This window comes from Protopterus annectens, chromosome 6.part0 (assembly GCF_019279795.1).
Source record: "Protopterus annectens isolate FY-2018-M chromosome 6.part0, PAN1.0, whole genome shotgun sequence".
In the NCBI taxonomy this organism is placed as follows: domain Eukaryota; kingdom Metazoa; phylum Chordata; order Ceratodontiformes; family Protopteridae; genus Protopterus; species Protopterus annectens.
In genome coordinates, this window is record NC_056737.1 from 484,865,968 (window position 1) to 484,893,874 (window position 27,907).

A 27,907-nucleotide genomic window follows, 5' to 3' on the forward strand; every position below is an offset into this window, starting at 1 on the left:
GTGAACACTTAATCATGTTTTTAGTAACAATAATATTTTAGAAAAAAAACAAGCCTCATGGCCTGGCAGCCACTCTTATTTTTCAACCTGGGATGGTCTGAGCTCACATAAAACAAAATCCCTTTCACATTGTGTACTTTCCTCCCATTTCTGGGCATTCCAGACTCTGTAGACCATAGTCCATCCCTTAACCCCTTCAGCACCTTCTTTACCTTCAGTCATCTGTTAATACACTTAGAACTGCAATAAGTGTCTGATTTTATATTCCATATAATTTTTAACAAGTATTTAGTTAATGTTCTGTGCAGAAACTGTAAGTTAATATGCATTGTGTAGAATAATCATGAGATGCATTTTTCTCTAACAGACTCCTCCCTTTGACACTGTTAGTGTCATTAAATACACAATTTTATTTTAATTTTTCTTAAATTGATAAAATATGCTTCGGCATCATAATATTCATCATTTGCATTTTTTTTTCATTCATCTCAAGTTCATCATCAGGGATGAGTGGCATTTCACGTGCAAGTACAGTCAGACAGTGATTACAGCCTTCAGAACAGAAGATATGAAAACAAAAGAATAATGATTATTATGATGAGACATTATAATGTACTAGTTACCAGGTTACCAAATACACTGCCCAACCATCCAAAAAGTGTCCATTGTTTTGAAGTGCTGTCCATCTCCTTGGCCCTCTCCACAAAATTGGCCAACTTTTCTTGTTCATCATGATGGTCATTAATATAAGGACAATGACTTCCTGTGAGGGCACATGAACCCCCCCTTTGCATTAAGCATTATATCAAGTGCCAATAATTAATTTTTTGATTTGTCATTGTGATGTGAAGTATGGTTAGCTATCTCCTGACGAATTTGAGCAAGCATGGTGATTTCAAGCATTGTCCTTTGCAATCCATACCCAAGAACAAAAACAAACTGAAAATACTTGCTCAACCCAGTGGATTGCCCACTTATTTCTCAGTCTACCGGCTGGATGGTTCTGTACATGTTGAATAGCATGAGTAAATATAGCCCACAAAACAACACCCTGACCAGCTTGTGGGTAACCATGTTGTAGGCATGATCATCACAAATGTAGCAATGATCCTCCGTGCCCATGCCATGCCCCTACTCATAGCATTTTAACTGTAAAGAGTTCAACACGCTTTCATGTCTAACATCATTGCATTTGCTGATTCCAACTGGCACAGTCCCATTTGTGGCGTAACATGTGTCTCCATGATTTGTGTTGGCAAGCTGAAGAGACACAGTCTTTGAAAAATTAGTCACATTGCCCCAGATCAGTTTAGTGTCACTAAGTTGTTTTTCAAATGTTATCTGTGATGCAGGAATTGGAATCGTGGGAATTCCTGCCTTAGAATGTTGAGGTATATGTGAAGGCACCCAACAGTTTGTCACATTCAAATCCACTGCATTCTGTCGAAGAACCAACAGGAAACTATTTTCTGTCAACCAGGTTATTAAAGGAAAACAGCAACAAAAACAGAGCAAAAGTACCTGTTGTCACAGGATTCATCATGAAGTGCTGTTTTAGTTGAATGTTCTCCTTATATGCTTCACTGGGCAGATGATTAATCCCTCACACTTAAATTTCTTCTTTTGCTGGCAACGATGATTCGGCTGGGCCCGTACATAACAGGTCTTTTTACAGTGGAATGACTGAATTCAGTTTGGTAGTCTTGAACAGCAGACTGCAGTCAGGGTGGTAAGGATTACAAAGTAATTGGCCTTTCTACCTCGGGCTCAAACAGTTCTTTCTCTGGAAAGTTTTCACATAAGCCCAGTCACCTGGCTGCAGTTGGTGACAGGGCTAGTCAGGTGGTGGAGGAAGAGGTACTGCTGTAAGAAATTAATATTTTTTTTTTCATTATCCTTTAGAGTTAATCTTTTCATTTGACACGGGGAGCGGCTGGAAGGGCCATGCGTCTTCCCATTAATATTTCATAGGGTCTCAGTTTCCTTTTAGAGTTTAAAAGTGTCTCTGACTATTTAAGGTTTGTTTTAGTATAAATATTTGAATTTTTATTTATTTATTTTTTTTAAAAAGGTCCTATTAACCCTCTTTACTACTCCAGCTAATCGTGGATGGTTGGGACGGTGAAGACTCAACTTAGAAAAAAAATTGCATAGCTCCCTGGTCAGGGAATTAAAATGAGTTTCTTGGTCACTATTGCTAGTACAAGGTATGCCAAATTTACAGGTTCTGCATTTTGACATGGTTGAGCTTTTACCCATGCAAAAAACATACAAATCACTACTTAAGCATATTGTAAATTATGTACTTTAGTCATCTGGATAAGTCCAGCTGTACATTAACAAAAGTTCCCCAAGATGTTGGTAAGCATGCAGCTTTAATGGTTGCATTTTTGCTAATATTATGCTCAAAGTATATTTTACAATTATTAAAGTACTGAAATGTCAAAGAGGAGACATGAGTGGTATACCAACTTTGGGTAATTTGATTAAATAAAGCTGTCTTACCTGCATGGGCAAGTAAAAGATATGCCCTTGCCAGGTAAGATAGCAAGGAGGCAGGCCTCACCAGTCGGCTGTCTGGATGTTGCCGTATTCCATCACAGGATTTAATACAGCCATCTTTGAGCCACCTCTGAACTTCTCCCTATGATGCTTCAGCTTGAAAAACTGACTTTCAAAATCAAACACATCATCACTATTAGAATTTTGCAATAGCGTTACATAAGAATTAGTACAATTCTCTTCTATAATATACTTGGCATAATCTAACAATGTATTTATGCCCTTTTGATGGGCATTCAAAAGTTTTTTAACAACAAAAGAGACACTTTTTTTGTTAAATCAAAATATTATTTTTGAGACCATATTTTCATTTTGATCTTTTACAGGCACCATCCACAAATTTAATTTGGCGTTGTGCGTAGGAGTGTTCTTTAAGTCCTTTCTAGGAGAAAGCAGATAATTGGTCACTCACACAATCATGCTGTATACCATCCTCAGCAAAAGATAACAAAGATGCAGGATTTAGAACAGAGTATTAGAGAAACAGATGGATCAGGAAGAAAGTGCACATTCATGTTTAGATAGAAGTGCAGTCAAGAGGGGTTGAGTTTCATTTTAAGTAAGAAAGTTGATTCAGAGTGAGGGATAGCTACTGCAAGATCCTACTCTGAGATATGAAATGACCAAGACCTGAGGTAACCATAGCTGTAATTTTTCTGTTGACACTTTGTGTCCTTTTCTTGCAAGGATAGTTAAAAGATGTAGGGTATCCTGCTAACACTGATAAAAAGAATCAGATGCTATTAGTAAATTATGTACATGTTGCACTAACACAGACCCACCTGGAAATATCACATCCTTTTAATATTTTTTTTAGAATTTTAGAAAATAATGAGAGAGATTTGGTGTATCCTTCTGGTAGCCATGTCCATGTGTACTACTATCCCTTATAAGTAAAGGTGAACAGAAACGGACTTTCAGGGTGGATAGGTATAGAAAAGAATGCTGAACAGAGATCTATTACAGAAAAATATTTTGCTGTAGATGGTATTCAACTAAGTATCGTTGCTGGATTTGGAACCACAGGAAAAGTTGGTAATACTGCATTGTTTACAGCCCTCCAATCTTGCACAAACCTTATATGTATTTTATTTTTTACAAGGACAACAGGAGTATTACAAAGACTTTTAGCTGGCACTATTTCTTGTTCTATCAAAGACGGAATTACAGATTTGATTTTCTATTGTGCTTCTGATTTCAGTGGCTACTGTGGAATTTTATGGAGGAGTTTTGATGGATTCAATTTTATTTTTACCGGTTTTGCAAATTTTAATATACCTACTTCATTAGCATGTTAATCCCATGTGTTAGCAGGTAGCTGCTTCAGCAGCCATTTTTAGTTGTCTTTATGCCTTCAAAAGGCTTTTTAAGAGTTCTAATACTTCCCTCTCTGATTCTGTTGGAACATCTAGATACATACCTTCTGGTGTACAGTAAATGGTACAACCCAGCTTGCACAGCAGATAGCTCCCTAGCAGATTTACTGGTGCAGTTGTACTCGAAGAAAAGAATGCCTTTCTTCAATCAGACCTAAAGAAAGTGGTATAGGTTTTAAAACAGGATAACGTAATAGCATCATTTGTTACACCAGCTGCCTTGACTGTGTTTCAATACTGGAATTTGTCTGAAGTAACTTTTAATACAGACTTAGTGTCACCAGTGTCCACCAGGAATGGAATTTCCTTTGCATTTAATTCTACTTTAGCATAGGGTCCTTTTTGATCCATTGGCAGCAAAGGGTCATTTAATTTTCCCTGCCATAGTCAGTACAGTGATATGCAGCACTTAATAAGGACTTTAAGTCTTTGTCCTGTCAGTCTATAAGCACCTGCTTTATTTGATTTTGTACAGGCCTTGCAAACTCACAAAGGCAGCTACAAGAGCTGGTTTACCTTGTTGATTTGGGTCTGGTATTTGAGTGTTTATCAAACACTGCTTTAAGACGACTCAATCTGCAGGGTTTTCCATTTATTTTCCCTACATGCCTGACACACTTTTATAATTTAGCAATGCTGTCCTTTTATCTATTAGTGCATTTCCTGTGGGAGTAAAATTTGTTGTTTTAGCATTTTCAAGTAGCTGTGTTCTTATTTCATTTGAAGTAACTACCCGAAGCAAGCTGGTTTAAATCTGTCAAAGTAGGGTTGCAACACTTTTATTATAGTAAATACTAGTGCTCCTGTTGGAAAGGTAGATGCTTGTTGAGAATGCTAGGAAGGAGAAGAAAGAAAAAAACTTTTTTGCTGCAGATGCCTGTTCTAAAGATGAAAGTTGAACAGAAAACAGCACCACACTGACCTTGTGTTCAAAAATGCAGAGGTTTGAGAAACAGTACAGGAGCCACCCATACCATTACTTATGGGGTGGGGGTTACAGTAGCTACTGGAGGATTATCGTCCTCTTTAGAAGTCTCTGCTTTTTGGCCATCCTAAGTTTTTTTTTTTTTTTTGGGGGGGGGGGGGTCCAAACCTGCCCAAACAGGATAAAAGGATCCCTTTTTCTTGTCTGTACTACTTTCTTCATGTCTTTTACCTGTTGCAACAGTTTTTATTAGCATCCTGTAACACCCTTAATGCTGACTCTTTCCTTTTAAGAGCTTCAGTATACCAAGAATAAAATGCTAACATTTATTCCCCACTTACTTTGTTTTTCTTCTTTTTCAAAAAAAAAAATACCTTTCAAGTTCATTAATTTGTCCCCGTCATAAGTTCCATTTAATGGAAATTCCCCACCAAAACAATTCTTAGCGGAAACCAGTCATGCAAATACTTACAACTTCTTTTACCTTAATACATAAAATATGCATGGGGTCCCTTTTCAGGGATTTGATCCTGCTTGCTTATCTTTGTTCCCATTTCTCTCTCTCTCTCTCTTTTTTTTTTTTTAAAGACTTCAACAGAAAGAAGAATATATATATCAATCCACACATTATACAGAGAGGGAAGGTTAGGAATTCTGTCGTCATGCAGTGACAGAGGAGAGGTTTTGATCAGCCTTTTCCCACAACACTCCCTTGCTTTCGTCCTGTCATGAACTCAAAAGTTACAGCTCCAGCATTGCGATCAAACGGGGTGGATCGGTACTGTGTCCAAAACTGACCACTCTTTTGGACCCTCTGAGGATACTTTCAAACAGTTGCACCTGAACTTTATTTAACAGACGCGCTTGCATCCCAACATGCTTGTAGGCTCATGATTTTGAAGTAACTCTGTACACACATCTACATCCCAATGTGTTGTATGCTCATGAATTTGATTTAACTCTGCACACACAGACATCTATGTCCCAATATGCTGTAGGCTCATAAATTTGAATCAACTCTTGCCACACATCTACTTCTTAATATGCTGTAAGCTCATGAATTTGAAGTAACTCTGTACACACACATTAATGTCCCTGCATGCTGTAGGTTCATGAATTTGAAAGTACTCTAATTTTTTCTCTTTCTCACTCTGCAGTCATACATCACACAACAACACAGACATCAGTCGTGCATTAAAGCAGCACAAAGCAAACAGTCATGCCTCATACCTTTTTGTTCTGAGGGTACTGTCTTCAACATAAGGCACTTTCTTGTGTTAAATTGTCTTTTTGTCTTATACACATAACCTAGTCCTTTGTTCCTATGGGATCCACCCACTACAATCTTGAGGGTACCTCCCCCGACACAAGGCACCTCCTTGTTTTTTTTTTGTTTGTTGTTTATATATATATATATATATATATATATATATATATGTAATATATATATATATATATATAAATATACATACATACATATAAACTTTGTTCTGTCTTGTGGAAACTGCCCACTATTACTTTTACATACAACAAATAAGTAGATTTCTGTCATTCCATAAGCCAGCAGACACCACGTACCTAACAAGCAACTCAGTCATTCAGCAAACGGGAACATCATATACTTAAAAAGCAAAGTTGGTCATTCAACAAAACAGTACGCATTATTTATTTAAAAGCAAGGTCAGTCATTAAACAAAACAGTACACAGTATGTACTTAAAAGCAAAGTCAGTCATTTAACAACACAATAACCACTGCTGTTTTCAAATAGAGAGAGGAAAGAAAGGAAAAACATTTTTCCCAAAGCCACTTTCCCATCTCTAGGCTGATAAGTTTGCACACCCTGAATAAAGTGTCCGATCACTGACCATCCCATATGAAAGTGTGGAATTCATAGAAGAATTTTCTGTGCTTGGCCTTTATAATTAATTCCGCAATCTTCTGCAGCAAGATCAAAGTTCAGATTTCAGGCACAGCACCAAAATGTTAAAGTGCAGTTTACAGTATACACAAATAACATTAATTACCTTTTAGTCTTGAGTCAAGAGTAATGCTTCAGGATGTGCAGAACATTTTGTTTTTATTTAAATCCATATATATCAGCGCTGGGAAACTACATTCACAATGTTTTTAAATCAGTCTTACCAAGCAGCAAAAATGCACAGTTTGTATTTCCTTTTCTTATCAGTATCATGTATGCAGAATACTGATGTTGACAAATAGGTCTCTGCAGACCCTTGTGCTTCTCCCTTAGTGCTGCATGTGAACACTTAATCATGTTTTTAGTAACAATAATGTTTTAGAAAAATACAAGCCACCTGGCCTAGCAACCATTGTACATTTCAGTACCAGTAACATTTTATCTCCCCATCATTCCTTGTAATTACCCATCCCAGCCTGGGGAGGTCTGAGCTCACATAAAACAAAATCTCTTTCCTCCCTTCCTGGGCATTCCAGACCGTGTAGACCATAGTACATCCCTTAACTCCTTCAGTCATCTGTTAATGCACTTAGAACTACACTAAGTTATCTGTAGTTTACATAACTGTGCATTTTATATTGCATAACGTAAGTATTTATGTAACATTTTGTGCAGAAACTGCAAGTTAATATGCATTGTGTACAATAATCATGAGGGATGTATTTCTCTAACATTGCCATTTCGTCTCACCAGTGCCTCCATGTGTCCCTCCAAGTGCACCTGAAACTTGAAGGATCCGCATGTCCCCATATTTGGATGATTGGCTCCTCGCTGCTGTGATGTGACCAGAGAGTCTTTGATGGGAGCCAGAAACTACTTGTTATAGCTGTGCCTCTTTATGAATATCTCTGTAAATTGTTTATTGAATGCCATCTGAACACAACAAAATACACAGTCTGTCTTCCTTCAGACGGAAATCAGATGCTCAAAGCTTCAATCCAGTATCTTCTGAATCACTCTTCTCTGTCACCAGCCTTGAGTACTTGGAATAACGGTTTTGACATTAGCCATGGTGCCGCATGCAGATTTCTTCATTTGCATACTGTGGTCGTTACTCCAAGTCTAGTGGTCTCTGGTTTTAGCTTATTCTTCAACCTCTATAATCATCACTTAGATGTGCAGAGCTCATTTGATTTAGTGACTTACCTTTCCAGTAATCTATGCAGGGAAAACCTCTGTTCTGCTTCCACCTGGAGTTATGATCACCATCTCTGTGAGGTGGGGGTGGCATTTCAAGGAGAGGATGGTCCAAAGGACTTCATATTATACAGAGGCCAAACTTCACATCAGTATCCTGGAGATGAGTGGTCCTCGTGGCCTTGGTGGAATTTCAGGAACTTCTTCCTCCAAGAGTGATTTCTAGTCAAACAGACATGTTTGTAGTGTGGTATCTGATCAAGCAAGGAGGAACCAGATTGTATCCCTTTTGCCAAGAGGCCATGAGAGCTTGTCAGTGGGCATTTGCTTCATATCACTTTGTAATCACAAAGTACATTCATAGGAAAGCCAGCTGTCTTGTAGAAAGACTCCACAGGTCCATCCGGATGCCTCATGAGTGGTATCTCAGTCCAACAGTAGAAAATCAGATATTTATTTGTTGGGACCAGACTTTATGCAGTCTATTTGAATTTCCAGTTAGCACCATTCACAGTAAATACTTCCCTTGATCCCTCTAGAATGACTGTTCCTTGAGCAGTACTCCAGTCATAAAGTTGCCCACTGGACTCCTCTGTGCCTTTCCCTAATGTCCAGATTCTTAAAGTCATCATCATGCAAGTGCCATGGTGACCCCTTATTGCTTCACTGTGGCAAATGTGGTTTCCCATGCTTGGACCTCAGCTGAAGAAGCACTCATGGCTTCTACTTCTCTCACATCTGTCTGGTCAGCTTCACCCAGACTTGCTCATTCTGAAATTAAACTTATGGTTTCTCCAGTTCCCCTAAATGGCTATAGATTTTTTGTTGCCCAAAAGTGTAATTTGCATCCTTTTTGTCTGAGAAAGATTCAACTTGTAGAGTTTAGAAAACAAATGAAAATGCTTCTCTGTGGGCAGCCAGTCAAGTCATTGACCCCTTGTCAGCTTCCATTCCAGAAATCCTGCAGTTTCTTTAATACTTTGATGCAGGTTCAAGTTATTCCATAGCTAAAAGTCCATCTCTAGATGTCCAACTTCCATAATGGCATGGACTGTCATTCCATTGTCTGTCACAAATTATACAAGGTCTTTTGGAAAGGAACTTTTCTCTAATGCTGTCCAATAAAGGACCAGTTCCATGGTGTGGAACCTGAAACTTGTCTTAGGAGTATTGACAAAAACCCTGGATTACAGAATGATATCACATACATCTGGTTATCTGACTTCTGGTTCCTATACTACCCCCTTTCCTAGCAACTGGGCTTCCGGATATTGGCAAAGGCTCTTGCCACCCCCATAGTGCCTTTTTTAGGCAAGGCTCAAAAGACAAACCCACCTCCCTAAAAAACACAAGTAGAAAGAAACTAATGGTAATGGTGCTCACCACCAGAAGTCTGAACCTCAAGATGCATGCTGTCGAAGCCCTCCTCGGTATGGAGAACGTCGATGTCTGTGCAGTAACAGAAACCTGATTCAAGGCTCCCGAGAGCACCCCAGCACTACCAGGTTATACCTCATATCATGCTTTTCAGCCCCAGAACTTGGACCGAACCACAAAAGGAGGGGGAGTATCCATACTCCTCAAGGATACCCACACCTCCAGGTTAGTGGCAATGCACGAAGCATCAGAGACCATCCATGTGCAACTAACAGTGGGCAAAACTGCCCTCCAGTTTGTAGCATGCTACAGACCACCCTCTTAAACTCAGGAACCCCACTCGGCCGTTTTAAAGACACTGGAGAATATGAAGGTCTCTCCAAACACCATCATATTGGGGGACTTCAACTACCAAACATAGACTGGGAGCATTACTCAAGCCCCAACACCCTAGCCCAAAGATTCCTAGAATTCATAAACTCAAATGCTATGGAACAACTAGTTTCCTCCAACACAAGAGGGAAAAACATTAGACCTGATCATCACAAACATGGGGACACAAAGTTCCATACCTGAAGTATACCCCTCATTGGTAAGATCGGACCATAAATTAATCTCCCTGGAAATCCGTATCCCGCCCCAACCCCCAGCACAGAAGACCACAGTGAAGAACTTCTCAAAAGTTGACTTCACACTTCTTAAGACCGAAGTGGAATCCTTCAAGGCCCCAGGGCCAGTGGAAACCACAGCCCACTCTGCTGAATCCTTTATAAACGCATCCTATGGACACCTACAGGAATGCATGGATCATGCAATCCCAAATAAAACCAAGACCCATTCCCCCAAAGGCAGGCGTCCTGTCTGGTGGAACTCAGCCATTAATAAGCTATACAACAGAAGGAGGAAGCTACTACATGATAGAGCAAAATCCCTAAAAGGGAAGGCATCCCTGATCAGTGCTAGCAAAAAACTACGAACACTCATAAAATCATTCAAGGCTAACTTTGAAAGAAAAATTGCACAAGACACTAAAGATAATCACAAGCCTTTCTTTAGTTATGTTAGAAACCTGGGTAGAAACTCACAGATATGCTCAGAGTTAGTCCAAAATGACAAAAAATACTCTGAACCCACAGACATTGCCAACATACTAGCAGACAGGTTCAGTGCAAATCCCCCCCCCCTCAAAGGACAAATATCTATCCCAGCAGAGTGTTGCCTCCCCAACATCTCAGATGCCCAGGTGAGAGCCGCCCTCTCCAAAGCTAAAAACACAGCATCAATGGGACTAGACAGTGTCCCAGGTTGCGTGCTACATGAACTCCAAGAAGAGCTAAACCCACACATAAGGCTGCTGTCTAATCTCAGCCTTACTACAGGATATGTACCCAAAGAATGGCGTACAGCAACAGTGGTCCCACTCCACAAAGGAGGTGCTTCTACAGACCCTGGGAACTACCGCCCCATAAGCTTGATGAGCCTGGTCTGCAAAGCTATGGAGAGGATCATTATGGAACTCATAAACAAAGACATTGAGGACCTACAGACATTGGATCCTACCCGATTCAGCTTTGTTAAGGGCAGATCCTGCCTCTTGAACCTGGTTGACTTCTTTGAAACAGTCACCAAGGCCATTGATGAGGGTAAGGTAGTTCACACAGCCTACCTTGACCTTGCAAAAGCCTTCGACACAATACCCCACTCGGGCATCATAGACAAGCTCTCCAGCTTAAATATAAACCCCTATGTAATAAGATGGGTTGCAAACTGGCTCAAGGACAGAACCCACAAGGTCAGAATTGCTGGAGCCATGTCAGACTCTAAACCAGTCACAAGTGGCATCCCACAGGGCTCGGTCCTGGGACCCCTCTTGTTCAGTATTTATTTTTCTGAGGTACAGGCTAACATGGGAGGATTGTGGCTGACCAAGTTTGCAGATGACTGCAAACTGGGCGCCATAATTGATTCTCCGGCGGACACAAGCATCCTTCAAAAGGGTCTCATAGAAACGGAAAACTGGTGCCAGAGCCATGGCCTTAAACTAAACGCCAAAAAGTGTATAGTCATACCCTTTGGGAAAAACAAAGTGCCTACAAATTACCACATAGGTGGTAATCCATTAAGTATGGAAGAAGTAATTAGGGACCCAAGTTGACAGTAACCTCTCATTTGACACTCACATTGCCAAAGTGGTTAGAAAGACCTTCTATATTGCCCACTTTATCATGAAGGGATTCACATCTAGATTGGTAGAGGTCATTGTGCCCCTTTACTCTTCCCTCATCAGGCCCATAATTGAGTACAATGTCCCATTTGGGATGTACCTTACCCGACACCTGCAGCAATTGGAAAGACCCCAAAAGTACCTCACCAAGAGGATCAAGGGACTCAAACATATGCCATATGCTGCCCGGCTAAAGAAACTCCAGCTCTACTCAGTAGTATACCGCCTACTCAGAGGCAATCTATGCCTGACGTACAAGGCCATGTCCAACCCAGAATTAATGGACATGCTCCACCTCAGAAAATCCAAATCCACCAGAGCTATGCGAGCGAGAGATTTGAACCTCAGCACAGAAATAAATAGGACATGCTGGAGGGACAGATTCATAACCCTGAGGCTCCCTTCACTCTGGAATAAAATCCCAGTCCATGTTAGGCAGAGCCCTTCACTGACTCTCTTCAAGAGAAATCTTGACGAGTGGATGGGAGATCGTAGGTTTACACTGGGGGTGACTTCTGTGTCACTGCTAGACAGAGGTACAGTAAACTAAACCTTAAAATGGGCACAGTATATTCATTCCAAGGGGTGGCGAAAGCCAAATACACTCTGGCTAGGCTTATAAATGCCCTAGGGCAGATAGCCTAGTATGAACCTATGAACTGACCCAGAATCTCACACGTATGTGTCAATAGTGCACACAGAGCTTTGCTGCAATCTGTTGCAGCTTTTGGAAGTCATAAAACAATAAAACACTTCCACTCTTCCTGCAAGAGCTAATAACCCATTCTCGGGCAATGATATTTAGTCTCTGGCTGCAATCAGAACTGTGCGATGCAATCTTTATGGACCAAATTACGTAATTTAATTTCTTAACCATTTTTTAAAGTTAGCTGGAGCTGAGCTTAACCTGTTCTCCAAGTATCCTCTGTTACAGCATTAATTTCAATAGTTATAATACAGTCTGACATACAAGTGTATTTCTGTTCAGCAGGGCACACTGTTGGTACATTTTTAGCGCAAGCAGCTTTACAAATACATTTTTCTACACAAACATCTGTGCAAATCACTTTAATATACAAGTGATGTAATTCTTTACAAAACTCCAGCTAGCTATACTGGCATATGTTACACATCTGCTGCCATATTTCTTCAGGCATAGCTGGCAGTATCTCACATCATCACTGAAAGTATAACGCAGTTGCATACAGACTTGACTAAAATAAATGAAACACTGATGGAGTGCATCAACTGAAACAATAAAAGGCAGGAAAAAATGGAAGAAACTTTAAACAGATACTCAAATGAGATGATAAAACTGCAAAACTCAGAGGTCGAAATGAAGAAGAGGCTGACTGAATGAGACTGCACAAGAAGTGTTTCAAAAATAATAGAATTAGAGGGCAGAGTACATAGAGAAAACCTGAGATTTTCTGCTGTATCTGAGAAGGTGGAAGGAGCAGACTGTATTAATTTCATGAAAGCACAAATATGAAACTGGACTGGTATTCCACAAATTGAATTGTTAATTTAAATGGCACATGTTGTGTGTGCTCCAAACCTGGCTATGAGAAAACAACCTAGACCTTTAATAGTAAAAATGAAATCTTGCCAGCAGGAGGAGTTGATTTCGACAAAACTGTGGCAGCACGACAAGAGTATTAAAAGTGTGAGACAGCAGATTGTGTGTGGAGAATGACTACTCGTACACCAGGCAGAAGAGGAATACATTTCTTCCATTATGTAGGGAATGTCAAGAAGCAACAAACAAACCAAACACACGCTCGAGGGACTAAGTGCACGGTCCAAACCAACGCGAAAGGGTAAATCCAAAAACGGACCAGCACATTGGTATAGCAGCAAAATTAATTTATTGTAGAAAAGAAAGCCATTAATAATGGCTAACAAGCAAGCAAACTGGTTTCGGCTGTGCAAAGCCTTCTTCAGTGCTAAAAAGCAAATGTTAAATAGTTAAGCAGCTCCCAACATCATGGTGTTATATAGAGAGACATTTAAAGGCACATGACAGAAATAAGTAATGACTGGATAATGTAAACATATCTTAAATAGTAACTGATGATTATAGTAATAATAATACAAATCAAAATCACCAAAATAAACTCATGTATATATGAAATGTTAAAAATCCAAAACAAAATACATAAGGAAGTAGGTTGACATATTATTCTATATTATTAAGGCCAGGTTTGAACAAAGCCCCTAACCTGGTTATCCACATATTTTCCATGTTATTAAGTTTAGTATGCCAACCTGCTTTAAAGTTCCTATGCATTTGGATTTTGTCTATAATAACAAATTTAAAAACAGCAGTGGGATGATTAATGGTGTGTTTATAGAGGGCATTAGACAATCGGTGGTTTCTAATAGCACTAAGGTGTTCACTAATCCTCAATTTGATTGGCCTGGATGTCTGACCCACATAAAAAGAGGAATAGGTACATGTGGCCAAATAAATGACCCAATCCGAACTGCAATTCCCAAAGATGTTAATATTGTATACTTGTGATATATTTTTACTTGAAAATTCCTTAGTTTTGAGGATATGTTGGCAGGCACTACAATGTCCACAAGGAAAATACCCCACCAAAGGATCACCAAATAAGGTGGTTTGGACATTAGTCACTGGTGTATATCTCTTGTAGTGAGTGAAACGAGAATGTATAGTGCGACCCCTACGGTATGAGAAGGCAAGTATCAGAAGCTGCCAAGAGAAAACAGCCTGTCCCTTTAGACGGAAAACACGCAAGGGAGGCAGAAAGCATAGGAACAGATACAGGAACATCCAGTTTACAGGTTCTATTACAACAGATTGTGAAACAGTGAACAATGTACACAATATTTCATCCTTTGAATTATCACCTGTACATTACCAAGTACTAAATAAAGGTCTTAATGTTGTCCCCACTTCACGTGTTTCTGAATACATTTTGTTACAAGATGTTAATGATTTTTGTAGATTGGTAAATCTTCAGATATTTTTTTCAGATCATGACACTACTCAAAGATCTACTGGTTTCAAATTTGGCAAATCAGAATTTACACCCCCTATGGATAAACATGTTTCTATCTTTAAGGAATGTGTCATCAAACATTTACATTTTTCCACAATATACCAACCTACCACAAATAACCTTACTCAAGCAGAGAGATCTGCTCTTACTGAACTTCACCTTAATCATGATATTGTCATCACTCCAGCAGACAAGGGGGGAGGTATTGTTGTTATGGATCACAGCAAATATAAGGCTGAGGCTTACAGACAGCTGTCTGATGCTCGCTATTATATCCAGATGGTTGTGGATCCCACACCTAATTTCAAAGCACAAATAGACTCTTTGTTGGATTTAGCAATAGAAGAAGGTATTATTAGTAAACAGGTTGGCAAACAACTTCAAGTGGCGGAACCTATGCCGCAATATCTATACCTTCTTCCTAAAATCCATAAACACTCTACTAATCCTCGAGGTAGACCTATTGTCTCTGGGAGGGGCTCTTTAACTGAACCACTATCCGCTTTCCTTTACGTATTATTTAAAACCATTACTGTCTAATGTTAGATCAAGGATACAAGACACCACGGAATTTCTCAACATCATTCAAGATTCATAATTAGAAGCTGATTGGTGGCTATGTACCCTAGATGTTTCATCTTTATACACGAGCATCCCCCATGATGCTGGCATTGCTGCCATCTCTTATTGGTTGGACAAATCTGGATTATATTCCACTGGTTTCAATAATTTTCTTGTCAAACTTACTGAATATGTGCTGTGTAAAAACATTTTTTACTTTGATGGACATCCATATTGGCAGATCAAAGGTACAGCAATGGGGGCTTCCTTTGCCCCCATATATGCTGATTTATTTATGGGATTTTTTGAGCAAACATTTATATATGATGCACATCATAATCTACATATAAATCATTTGGACATCTGGAGAAGATATCTAGATGACTGTTGGATGGTGTGGCGTGGGGATAAGGACCATGTGTTTGATTTTGTCAGGTATCTTAACAGCAATCCTTTTGATATACAATTCACTTTAAACATAGAATATCAAGAGATTGTTTTTTGGGATGTTGTCATCTCTAGATTGGAAGATCACACATTGGCCACTACTGTTCATAGGAAGTTTCCTCAATATAACACATTGCTACATGCAACAAGCTCTCACCCCCGACACATCATCCGAAACATTCCAAAATCCCAATTTTTGCGTATGAAACGCATATGTTCTTCAGAAGAACAACATCAAGTTTGTGCACAAGATCTGTCAAATAGGCTTTTTAGCTGTGGATATTCTAAGTATCATATCTCTCAAACCATTGATCAGACTAGTCAGATGGCACGCTCAAGCTTATTACAATACCAACATTTGAAGCATGATGACAAATCAAATTCTGTGCAGCCGATAAGGTTGGTAACCACTTTCGGAAACAACACATTCAGATTCAGGGAAATTATTAACAGACATTGGGACATACTAAAATCTCATGAACTTCTGAATGGCATACTACCAGATAAATGTGCCTTCTCATACCGTAGGGGTCGCACTATACATTCTCGTTTCACTCACTACAAGAGATATACACCAGTGACTAATGTCCAAACCACCTTATTTGGTGATCCTTTGGTGGGGTGTTTTCCTTGTGGACATTGTAGTGCCTGCCAACATATCCTCAAAACTAAGGAATTTTCCAGTAAAAATACATCACAGGTATACAATATTAACATCTTTGGGAATTGCAGTTCGGATTGGGTCATTTATTTGGCCACATGTACCTGTTCCTCTTATGTGGATCAGACGTCCAGGCCAATCAAATTGAGGATTAGTGAACACCTTAGTGCTATTAGAAACCACTGATTGTCTAATGCCCTCTATAAACACACCATTAATCATCCCACTGCTATTTTTAAATTTGTTATTATAGACAAAATCCAAATGCATAGGAACTTTAAAGCAGGTTGGCATACTAAACTTAATAACATGGAAAATATGTGCTGGTCCGTTTTTGGATTTACAATGTCAAGAAGCAGGCATGAGATTCAAACTGCTGTATCTCTCTGGAAGAACAAAAACATTTTTTGATGAAGTACATGCTAAGGAAGAAATACAAACATTTGTCCAACAAAAAGTGAGCTGTGCAACAGAATGGGATTCTGCTTCTTCTGGTATTAAAGACCATAGAGAGACTGTGCCAGTGAATCCTTTCCCAGTGTTTCAAAGGCAAATGCTTGACAGGAGGAAAAAAAGCACAAAAGTTGACTAGAAGAAACGAGAGTGAACTGGAGGTGAAGCAGAGACTGGGATTGGGAGATGAAAAGGAATAGAACAAGAGAATTAGGAAATATATGACTTTCTAGGACTTTGTTAAACTTGTAGGGGACTCTAAAGCATATGCCCTACACCATATCATTAACGTTTGGAGACTAAAATCAGTTAACTTGGAAACTGCCAAATGTGGAATTAAAGAACAATAATTGTGTTTGTGAAACAGACAAGAATAAGAAAATCTGGAAATATTGGACTTGTTTGGACTTTGCTAAACTTGTAGGGGGCTCTAAAGCATATGCCCTACTTCATGTCATTAATGTTCAGAAAAATACTAAGGAGAGGGGTAGAGGAAGGAAATAGTTACCTCTAAGTAAAACCATTTTTTTTTTCTTATCAGTATTGTTTAAGTGGTACATGATTTTCTCTGCATGTTATAAAGTAAAAATGTTTTCAGTTATTTTTAAATGTCATGGGGATACTAATATAAATAGGCATTTCTGTTTATTCTTTGTTTCTCCCATCTCTCTCCTTGTTCAGTTTTAAGAAATGTAGGTACTGCAATGTTTAAAAAAAGGATCTGGTTAAAAGAGCATGACAAAAGAAAAATTTGTGTGGTTTTTCTCATTAGTAAACAGTCCTGTATCTTGTTTTCATATCACTAGCAGACAATCTGATAGAGAGAAATGGCTTGGAGAAAATATTTTCTGAAAGCATTCAAGTGTTTCCTAGTTGGGAGAGCTATAAAGATAAGGCAAGACCAGACCGTACATAATACAATCACAGGCTCTACCATGCATCTTACTATGGATAATGTTTATTTCTGTTCAGCTTGAGTCTGTGTGTGTAGTTGTCAGTTTGGAACTTGTGTTCCTATTAAGGGATAAAACTTCAGTATTTTAAGATATACATAGGTACTGTATGTTAAGTTAGTAAGTTTTACAGGGGTAGGTGTGTGTGTGTGTGTGTGTGTGTGTGTGTGTGTGTGTGTGTGTGTGTGTGTGTGGTTTTGAGGATTTTAAATAAAGCGAAAAGTTCTGCAAGATGTGACATAAACTCAAATGGAGATGACAAGAAACAGTTGTAATAAAGATTAACCTGCCAAATAGTGCATGCATACAACACAAAAGCAGGAAGTAGACATTTAACAAAAAAGCTGGTTGTGCATAAAAGGTGGGAATAATAATCCCTCAAGAATATTTTTTCTGTAATGTCTTTAAATGTTAATGGTCTTGCAGATAAATACAAAAAAGAGAGTAAGGTACTATATTAAAAAATCTAGAGTGCAAATATATATGCTACAGGAGACACACTTAGAAAGAACTGAAAACATGAATTTGATAAAGGTTTTCAGGATGGTTATTCAGTGGAATACTTCGGGCAAAGGACTGCGGTGGTGGTGGTGCTGCGGTAGCCTTGTCGCCTCACAGTAAGACGCTGTCCGGTTCGATTCTCAGCTAGAGCGTCTTCTGCATGGAGACGTGCGTGAATGGGCATACCTTCATTGAAGGTTGTGTCAGAGCTGGCAACTCGGCACATAAAAATCTACTGCCAATCATTAGCGGACCGGAGTTCCGCTGTGGCGACCCCTAACTGGGAAAAGCCGAAAGACAAAAAACTTGGGGCAAAGGAAGAGAGGAGTACTTATATTAATTGCAAGAGGAGATCCATTATTAATAGAAGAGGGGGGAAAAGATAATAATGTTAGATTTGTAGTACTAAGGGGTTACTGGCAAGTGAGGAGGATTAGATTGGCATGTATTTTTATATTCTACCAAAAACTGCTGTAATGGAGCTAAAGAAAATTCTGAGAGAAATCGGCTTTCAGCAAGGAATATTATAGGTGGAGATTGGAATTTGATTTGCAATAGCGAAGATGTGTTTCGGGGGTCCAGAAAGGGAAATATAACAAAGGAGTGTAGATTTTTAAAGAAATATATGAAAATATTTGGCATGGACGATATGAATTCAGTTCTAGGAATTTAGAGTGAATTTACATATTCCCCAAGATACAAAAACTGGGCTAGGCTAGACAGAATTTACATTTCACAGGAACATGTGCACTTAATTGAACGTCTTATATGCCCCCATAGCTATTTCAGATCATGCACCAATAATTAAATAAAAACACAGGGTAATTAAGTAAAAATGAAACACTGGTGCTTCTCACCTATCTGTTGTTGAGGAATGAGTAGTGGAAATTATTCAGACTCTATTGGAGAAGGCAAACTTTTTCTGAAAATATAGCTAGGGAGTGGGGAAAAAAATTAGTGGTATTTTAGAAATAAAAGAAAAGGAGATAAGGTTAAGAAGGAAAAAAATATTTAGAGAGACTGACAAATATTGAAGTGTTGCAAAATGGGGAAACTCACAGAAGACGACCAGTTATAGAATGCTAAACAGAAAAGGGTTTACCTTGATAGTATGCATGAGTTTAGAAGGATTGCTGTTAAGCAACTGTTTTTGATAAACTCTAAAGCATAAAAACTTTTAATATGACAACTCAGACAACAGAAAGTAAAAAGAGCGGTCACCAAGGTTAGGGAGCCTGTAACAAGGAAGATAAGGGATCCTGTAGAAGTATTACAAATATTTCAGAATTATATGAAATTCTATATAAAGCAGAAAATTATGGAAATCAAGAAAAGGTACAAATGGAAATGCTTATGAAAGAATTAAATATGGTAAGGCTATAGGGAGAGGAGTCTCAATTACTAACAGGATAGGAGGAAATCAGATAAAAATGGTGATGTATAACCTATCTACAGGAAAGTCTCCAGGAGTAGATGGTATTCCTGTGGAATTTTGGAAGCTAGGAGGGAAAAAACTGATAAAGATTTGGAAGGTTTTCTTTAACAGTATTTTAAGAGGAGGAGTACTAACATCCTGGAAGAAAGCTGTAGTAGCTGTAATACCTAAAGAGGGTAAAGATCCATCAGGTCCAGATTCATACAGGCCCATTTCATTGCTAAATCATGATCATAAAGTGTTTGTCTATAATGGCTAAAAGAATGGCAAAAGTAATGCCAAAATTGATGTATATGGATCAGTGTGGTTTTGTGGAGGGGAGGGAAACGTTTGACAACATAAACAGAACAGTGGTGATTCAGAGGGAAGCAGAATGTAAGAAAATACCCCTGTTGGTGGTGGTGGGTCCTGATGCAGAGAGTATTTGGCAAAGTAAGCTGGGATTTTATGAGCAGAGCAATGGAAGCATTTGCATTCTCTAATAACATTATAAGGTTGTTTAGGAGAGTATATGAAGGATTGGAGGTAAAAATTAAAGTGGGTGGGTACGTCCCTGATATTTTCTGCTTGAGCAGAGGAACCAGGCAGGGTTGTCCTTTCTCCCCTTTGTTTTTTGCATTGTATTTAGAACTATTGCCAACGAAAATAAGGGACTCAGAAATTCAAGGATATAATTGATATGGTAGTCAAGAAAAACTGGCTCTATTTGCAGATGGCATTATTTTATACTTGACAAAGCCAGGTAGGGACATTACAGTGCTGTGGAACATCTTGAGATAGTTTCACACCTTTTTTGGGATGCAAAATTAATGAAGCTAAAACAAAAGCAATATCATTAAATTGTGTACCCACATACGAATTGGTTTAGCAATATCCATATTTATGGAGACATGATAAAAGAAGTATTTAGGAATACGGATTAAAAATTATTCCAGTGTAGCAGCTAAGAATATGTGGGAAGAGACTAAAAAGATAATACAAAAACTGAGAAAATGGAAGCTGTTACATTGATATCGATAGTAAGATACAAGCAGCTAAAATGTATTTAGACTCTTTAGTCTTGTACATCAGGCATATTTTTATCAGCCAGAGGAGAAGCTGTGGATAGCAATTAATAAAGAACTGAAGGATTATATCTGGGAGGGAAAAACTGCAAGAGTCAAGTGAGATAAGCGTATTCTTCCAGTAGAACAGGACAGATTGGGATTACACAAGTTGAAGAGGTATTTCAGATCAACACCGTTAAGGCTCCTATACATAGCACAAGCAGCAAACTGTAATTCAGAATGGAAGGAGATTTTATTTTATTTATCTATGTTATTTTACATTTGTTTACCGAGTAGTGTCCAACTGGGCTGGTAGACCAGGGGAGAAGAGCTTCACAAGTACAATACAGTTTAACCAGTACAGAATTTAAGATGATGATGAAATGGGGGGGGGCTCAAGTAACAGGGCGAGACTGCGATTCTGGATGTAGACCTTTAAGGAGAACAATAATAATCATACAGAATATTATGTTTATAAAGTAGCAGAAGGTTTTCTAAGAACTAAGCCAACACAGGAATGGAGAAAGGAGATTCTGCCAGTAGGGATGGCTGCAATTAGGGACACAGACAATAGGCAATATATTGGAGAAGGGACCCAAGGTATTGGGAGCATATAACTGTAGAGGGAAAGGTAATAGAATGGGAAGATGCCAAGAAGTTGTTTGGATTGCAGGTTAGAGATTGCCTTACATATCAAGCATTGATATCAGAGTATAGGCAAAGAGAAAGAAATGTGGAGGTCCTAAACGAAAGACCAGCACTGGTAGAGTTTTTAGTAGAATCTAGAACAAAAGATGCCATTAAGAAAGGAATAAGTAGTAGAGCATATAAAATATTGCATGATAACTATAAGAATAAATCAGAGAAGGTTAGGAAGGTTTGGGAAGAGATATTAGATATACAATGAACAAAAAAAATGGGGGGATATGTGTCCCAAATATGCAACAAAATCTAGAAGATTTACAGTCTTTGCCTGGAAGTGTTTATGTAGGTAGTTTTATATCCCAAGCAGACGTCAAGAGTTTTTCCTCAGGGTAGACAGCAAATGTTGGCTGTGTGATGAGGAATAGAGGTAAATGGGAACGTGTTTTCTGGTAGTGTGGTGCGTTGGCAGACTTTAAAGATTCCCTGCAGACTGCTCTGTTGGAGATGCTGGGTGAGTGGGTTGGAGTAACTGGGGAAATGAGGTTTTTGAGCTATGATACAGAATTGAAATTCCCCAGATATATTAAGGCCTTGCTGAGTCTAATTATTGTGGCTGCCAGAAAAGCAATTACTAGAAAATGGAAATCAAAGTCTAAACCAACCTTACTAGAAGTAGTGAAGATAGTAACAGAGATAAAGCAACTGGAACTGGGATCTTTAGAAAAAGGGTAGGAGCAAATTGCATAAGAAAAAAATGGGAAATATGGTATCAATACATGCAGAGGAGGAATGAGGTTTAAAAGAAGACAGGATTTGAATGAGCTTTTTGATGGTTGACTAACAATGACTGGATGTGTTAACTGATGTATGTTTGCAGCTACAGTTGTGTTGACATGGTTTGGAATGTATATTATTTTTAACTGAGGTTGTGTCGCTATGGCTTATTTTCATTTATATACAAATGTAACATGGTCTTATGTCATATATGATGACTTAAGATGTTTCTTGTGTGGGAAAAAAAACAGTACAAACTGGATATAATTTGCAGATCCAGGACATCCTTTATTGCTATAATTTTTAAGGGTATCCTGTCATACCATCCAGACTTAGAGGTAGTTTGGGATTCTGACTCATTATGTGGATTTGACCTGAGAAATATGATAAACAAGTTTTGTACTTGATATAACAATGGATCCTTTCATCGTAGTTCGTCTGATATTAATCCCTCCCACCATCCCCCATCCAGATTGTAATTTGTTCCTGAGGACATGGTAAGCCAACCTGTAGCCTTTCTGTTTGTTTCTCTAATATTTAGTTGTTCGCTACCCTTACTCAGAAAACTTGATTTGATGAGATTTGGTGCACAGGGGTGTTAGGGATGGGGAAATTCTTAAAGGAGCTCAAGGCTTGGAGCACCAGCAGTGTTGGATTGGATCTGACAAGCATCTCAATAAGCTTCAGTCATATTGGATGGACCAGAATGAAAGGATCCAGCGTTTTAGTAAATGCATAACTGCATTTTTGTAACATGGTAGTTTGCCAAGTTTAGCTCTGCAGACTGTTAGCAGCTCTGCACTTGTTCCCTCACATTCTCCTCTGATTAACTATTCTATGTTTTGTAACCGTTGATGTCTGTAAAAATACTGACAGTTTTCTCAATTTACTCAAAGAAAAACTAATTTTAAGAGGCTTATTTTTTAAGTAAAAAAAGGACATTTAAGAAAAAGAAATGTCATCCCATTGGGATGCCACAAAGTGCATCGTAGAAAAAAGCAGCCTTGATTGAAAACTCCAAAGTTGCCTCCACTTTACAGTTTATCTTGACAGTGACCTGTTAAAAAATAATTCAGAGACATTACTGATTGATTTAAATAAAACCTCAACATGTTGATGTTAGTTGCATAGTTTTGTAAAATACATTTTGTATTATTGTAATCCATTTTTGCAGTTACCTGTTGTGTCTCGAAACTGTTCAGTTGAGTAACTTAATTTTTCCCCTCTGTTGTTCCCTGGAGTGTGTGAAAATCTTTATTCTCCCCTTTGTAGTTTTGGGACTTCACTTGTGTTTTGCACTTTCATTATAAGTTTGCTAGCCTCTGGCTACCAGTCCTTTTTGCCCCTTCCTTTGTAAGCATTGGTATTGCTTTGCTACAGGAATTTGTGTTATAGTGTCAGATTATTAGCTTTAGCCCCCTCAGTTCTCATGGACAGTCCTACGTACTGTTTTATGTATGTGACAAGTTTTGAGTCTACTTTTTGTTTTTTTTTTCTTTATTCCAGGATTCTGTCCCCCTTGTTGACCAGCAGTTGCTGTATATGTGCTGCCCTTATCTTGGTAAGTGGTGTCATTTTTAGGTTTGTGAATGCTTATGAAAGTCTTGTAGTAAATAAAAATATGCAAAAAAGCATCCTGTTTTAGCTTTGTTCCTTCATAGTTGCTGAATGTAGCATGCAGGGAGGAGCTGAAGCATTCTCTTATGGCAAAAATCTTTTCACAGCAGTTTATCTGTATAAGCAAATATTAAAGATATTGTGTTCAATACTTTTCTTCTTTGCGTTGAGTGCAGGAGTATACAAAGTATGCTAGTGCTAGAAGATGGCCGAGTACTATTTCCACTCATTGTATTTGTGAGTACGAATTTGGACATGGGCCTGTGTCATGAGTTGTTCATTGAGGCAGAGAGAAATTAGTAGTGTGGTACCACAACTTTAGGTGATTGTCACATAGGCAGTATATCTATCCCTCTCCCCTGTTTTAAGAATCTGAATTTTTGGTTAACTTTAGTGAAGATGCTTTCTGGACAACTACATGTATTCCTCCATGGGTTTTTGTTCAGAGTTTGAATGTCTGAAAAATAAATTAATGGGAATGCAATAATTATCCCTCTCCATTTATAAACCAGTCTCCTTTAGTGACTGGTTAGCAGACCTTCTTATGAATACCATATGCAGAAGTGTACTGTAAAATGCTACCTGGGCAGGATATTTTTCTTTAGTTTACTACCCTTTCCTGACCTCCAATGGCTGCATTTCCTTCAGTCACACATTAATATTTTTCACCTTCTCTGATCCTTCTGGGGAAATTGCTAGGCAGTGATAACTGTGAAGGAGTATCTGTATTTATTAAAGACCACATCACATTCTAGACAGATCCCTAGAGACCCAAAAACACCATCTGGTTGAGATCCAAATCACACTAAATAGGACAAATTATCACATCACAGCATGTTGCAGGACCACCTCTGTGATCCCGGAAAACTGTTCAGTTCCTAAATATACTGGATGAACTTCAAATTAATATGAGTTCTGATATTCTAGGAGATCTGATGATAAACTGTGATATCTTTACCTCAGCTGTAGGTTACTCCCAAAAGTTTGTTTATTTCATAAATAAAAGCACCCCCCCCCCGCTGTAGTAGTCCCTTCTTCAGTTAAATCTGACCAAAAACTGGTAACCTTTTCCTTCAAAAATCTTCAAACATTTGTATACAAATGTCACAATGTTCAGAGACTTCAAATGTGCAAACCTTTTGCAATTCTGTGATGAAGTGACTAAATTCAAGTTCATAGGTGTTTACTAGGCTAACTACCACAGGGGCATTTTTAAGCCTAGCCATGCATCCCAAATCATATACAAGTTTTGATACCCTTGATAAATGTAAGCAGGGGATTGGGAGTTGAAACAGCAATGGCTTGGGAGATGAACCATTTACAGGCTGCCTGCATCCATTAGAAACATAGGTGCCAAACCAGCAATGAATTTCCTGTTTCCCCATCCAGTTGTCCAAGTTGCACTTGAATTGGGTTAGAGAAGAACTGTTGTGCAAGTGGATGGGGGGGGGGCTGTTCCAGAGAAGGACTAGCCTCTGTGATGCATACCTGTCTCTCTAGCAGGTCCTATTTATATCACAGGCAAGGTTTAAGTCTTTAGAATTGGTAATTTTGGTGCTGTTTTGCAGATATGCAGGAGATCCGTCAGAGTGCAGTCTGATAACGCCTTGTTTCCCAGACATAGGTCTCCCCTCAACAATCTGTAGGAGACTGAGTACAGCGGTAGGGCCTTGAGGTGGTCTGCATAACACATTACACCCTGTATTCTTTTAGTGAGAAACCTCAGTAGATGTTTCGGTTGTTGGATATACCTGGTTAGGTGCATACCAAATGGGGCACTGCACTCAGTGACAGGTCTGAAGAATGCTGAATATAGTGGAACAATGACTTCTTTGGACCTAGATGCCATACCTTTGTTTATAACATGTACAATATAAAATTATTTCCTCACTACTATGCTAACCATATTAGCCAAGATACTTCACAGCAAGTAGCACTTCCAGTCAGAGCCAAACAGAAAAGGAAGTTTAAAAATAAAACAACCTCTCTCATGTATAAATAACAAATGCAATAAAAGAAAAGCTCCTGAAACTAGGTAGCAAAAAAAATATTCTTCAAACCAAAGCTAACATTAAAAAGCCATCAAAAGAACTAAAACACTGTCAGGAAAACAAGGACATCCTGTGAACTTAGACTTGCATCAAAAGCAAAAAACAATTATAAATCCTTCTTTAGTCATGTTAGAAAACTAAAGAATAACACATATGATTTATCAGAACTTACTAAATGGCACTACACACTTGGATCTAGTAGATATAGCCAGCATACTAGTGAACAAATTCTGTGCAAAGTTCACCCCCAAAACAACCATATAAAGCCCACATACCTTACAGAATCTCAAAACCTCCATTGTAACCAAAGAGCGCTTGCCTAAGGAACTCCTGAAAACAGAAAATATATCATCCATGCTGCCTGATAATATACCAGGTTGCCTAATAAACAGTACAAAACACATCATAGTGGACTTGCTCCTGAAGCTATTCATCTTGAACCTAGCCAGTATGTTTTCCTCTGAAGTTTGAGCACAGTCTTTTGATGACATTTTGCAAAGGTGAACCCACCACTGACCCCCGAAACAACTACACACCAATTGCCCTAATTAGTCTCGTATTCTAAGCCATGAAATGTATAACTAGACTAATTAACTATATCAACAATCTTATAAAGCTTGATCCCCAGTAGTTTGGCTTTAAGGGTAGCTCCTGCCTAATGAATCTGGTCACCTTTTTTGAGAGACCAGCTCAAGCTGTGCATAATGGACATGCTGTCCATACAGCTGAATGCCATATCACATGCTGATATGATAAACAAGCTGAATGAGCTTCAAAATGACCTGTGCACAGTTAGGTGGATAGCAAATTGGTGGACGATATAACCCATGAAGTCAGTGTATGGTGGGTACATTCTCAGCAGACATGAAAGTGTTGAGTTGTATTCCTCACAGCTCTATGTTAGAACTTCTTATTGTTAGTCACGTACTCTGGAGATCTCCAAATTACAAATATGGATGTCTGGCTAACCAAGTTTGAGGATCACTACAAACTTCTCCTCAAGTCTCCTGATATGCACTGGCTACAACTGGAACTCATATGTCAACAACTAGTACTCAAAGAAAAGTGTTATACAATATTGAGCTTTTTAATATTTAGTTTGTTAGTAAACAGTCCATTCATCCATGTTATAGACAACACCCTGCTTCAAAATTAGTGTGGTGAGAGATCTTGGAAAATGGGTGGATAATTCCTCTGCCTTTAACTATCACTTTGCAACACTGGTTAGGAAATCTTTTTACAGAGTTCAGATGATTACAACAGATTTTTCATCCAGACCAAAGGAAGTTCTTGTCTCTCTATATTCCACATTGATCAGATGTATTATTGAATCCTTTGCCCTTTTTGGGATGCATATTACTAGGCATATCAAACAATGGAAAGACTCCAATGGTTCCTACCTAAAAAAAAAAAAAAAAAAAAAAAAAAAAAGGCTTAAGACAAGAGCTAACGGGAAAGACTGGAAACCACTGTCCCTTTAGTGTTCCCCAGGCTCCTTTGGGGTGATGTATGCCTAGCTTTTTGGACCATTACTGATCCAGTAGTCCAAGACCTCCAATATCTCCACAAATCAAACAGTTCTAACAGTAGAACCAGTGATGTCTACTTGTTCCAGTAAATAAATAAAACATTGGAGAGGCAGATTTCCAAAGCAATGCTTACCCCTTATCTGGAGAAATTTTCTACTCCAAATTAAGCAATGCAATGCACTTCCTTCAAAAAGGAGTCAGACAACTGGGTGTGGGTATCCAGTTTTAAAAATCTGGTATGACTTCCTTGTTGCTCCATGAACAAAAGGAGTTCAGGTCTAAGGGTTGGTATTGGCAAGGTGTAAATGACCACTGGGACCAGTTGCCTTTTATTTTCTATGATTCTGTGATTTTGTTCTGTAATTCTGTGATTCAGATATCATCACGCTGCAGTCTGGAATATTTTTGTGATGGTATTTCCACTTCTGTTCTGAAAATAAGAATTATGAGCCTTCGAAGTTGCATGCAGATTTTCATGATCCTTTTTGTAATTATTTTAAGGAGACCTAGGTATATGCTAGTTGCTTATCTACAGCCTCTCAGACATCCCTGATGGTACTTTTGCAATTGTGTGCGTGTCACCTCCTTTTCTCAGCAAAGGTGATCTTTTTTCATTCCTGGTTT

The 27,907-nt window shown here is 38.6% G+C and overlaps 1 protein-coding gene across 1 annotated transcript in view; it reads left to right on the forward strand.

The window, feature by feature from the left end:
* Nucleotides 1-27,907, forward strand: part of CDAN1 (codanin 1) — a gene marked incomplete in the record, with an annotated part of 1,645,523 nt that overhangs the window by 1,033,769 nt on the left and 583,847 nt on the right. The window contains 1 exon segment of the mRNA XM_044074210.1: nucleotides 23,593-23,647. Within this exon segment, the coding sequence (XP_043930145.1) occupies nucleotides 23,593-23,647 (55 nt within the window).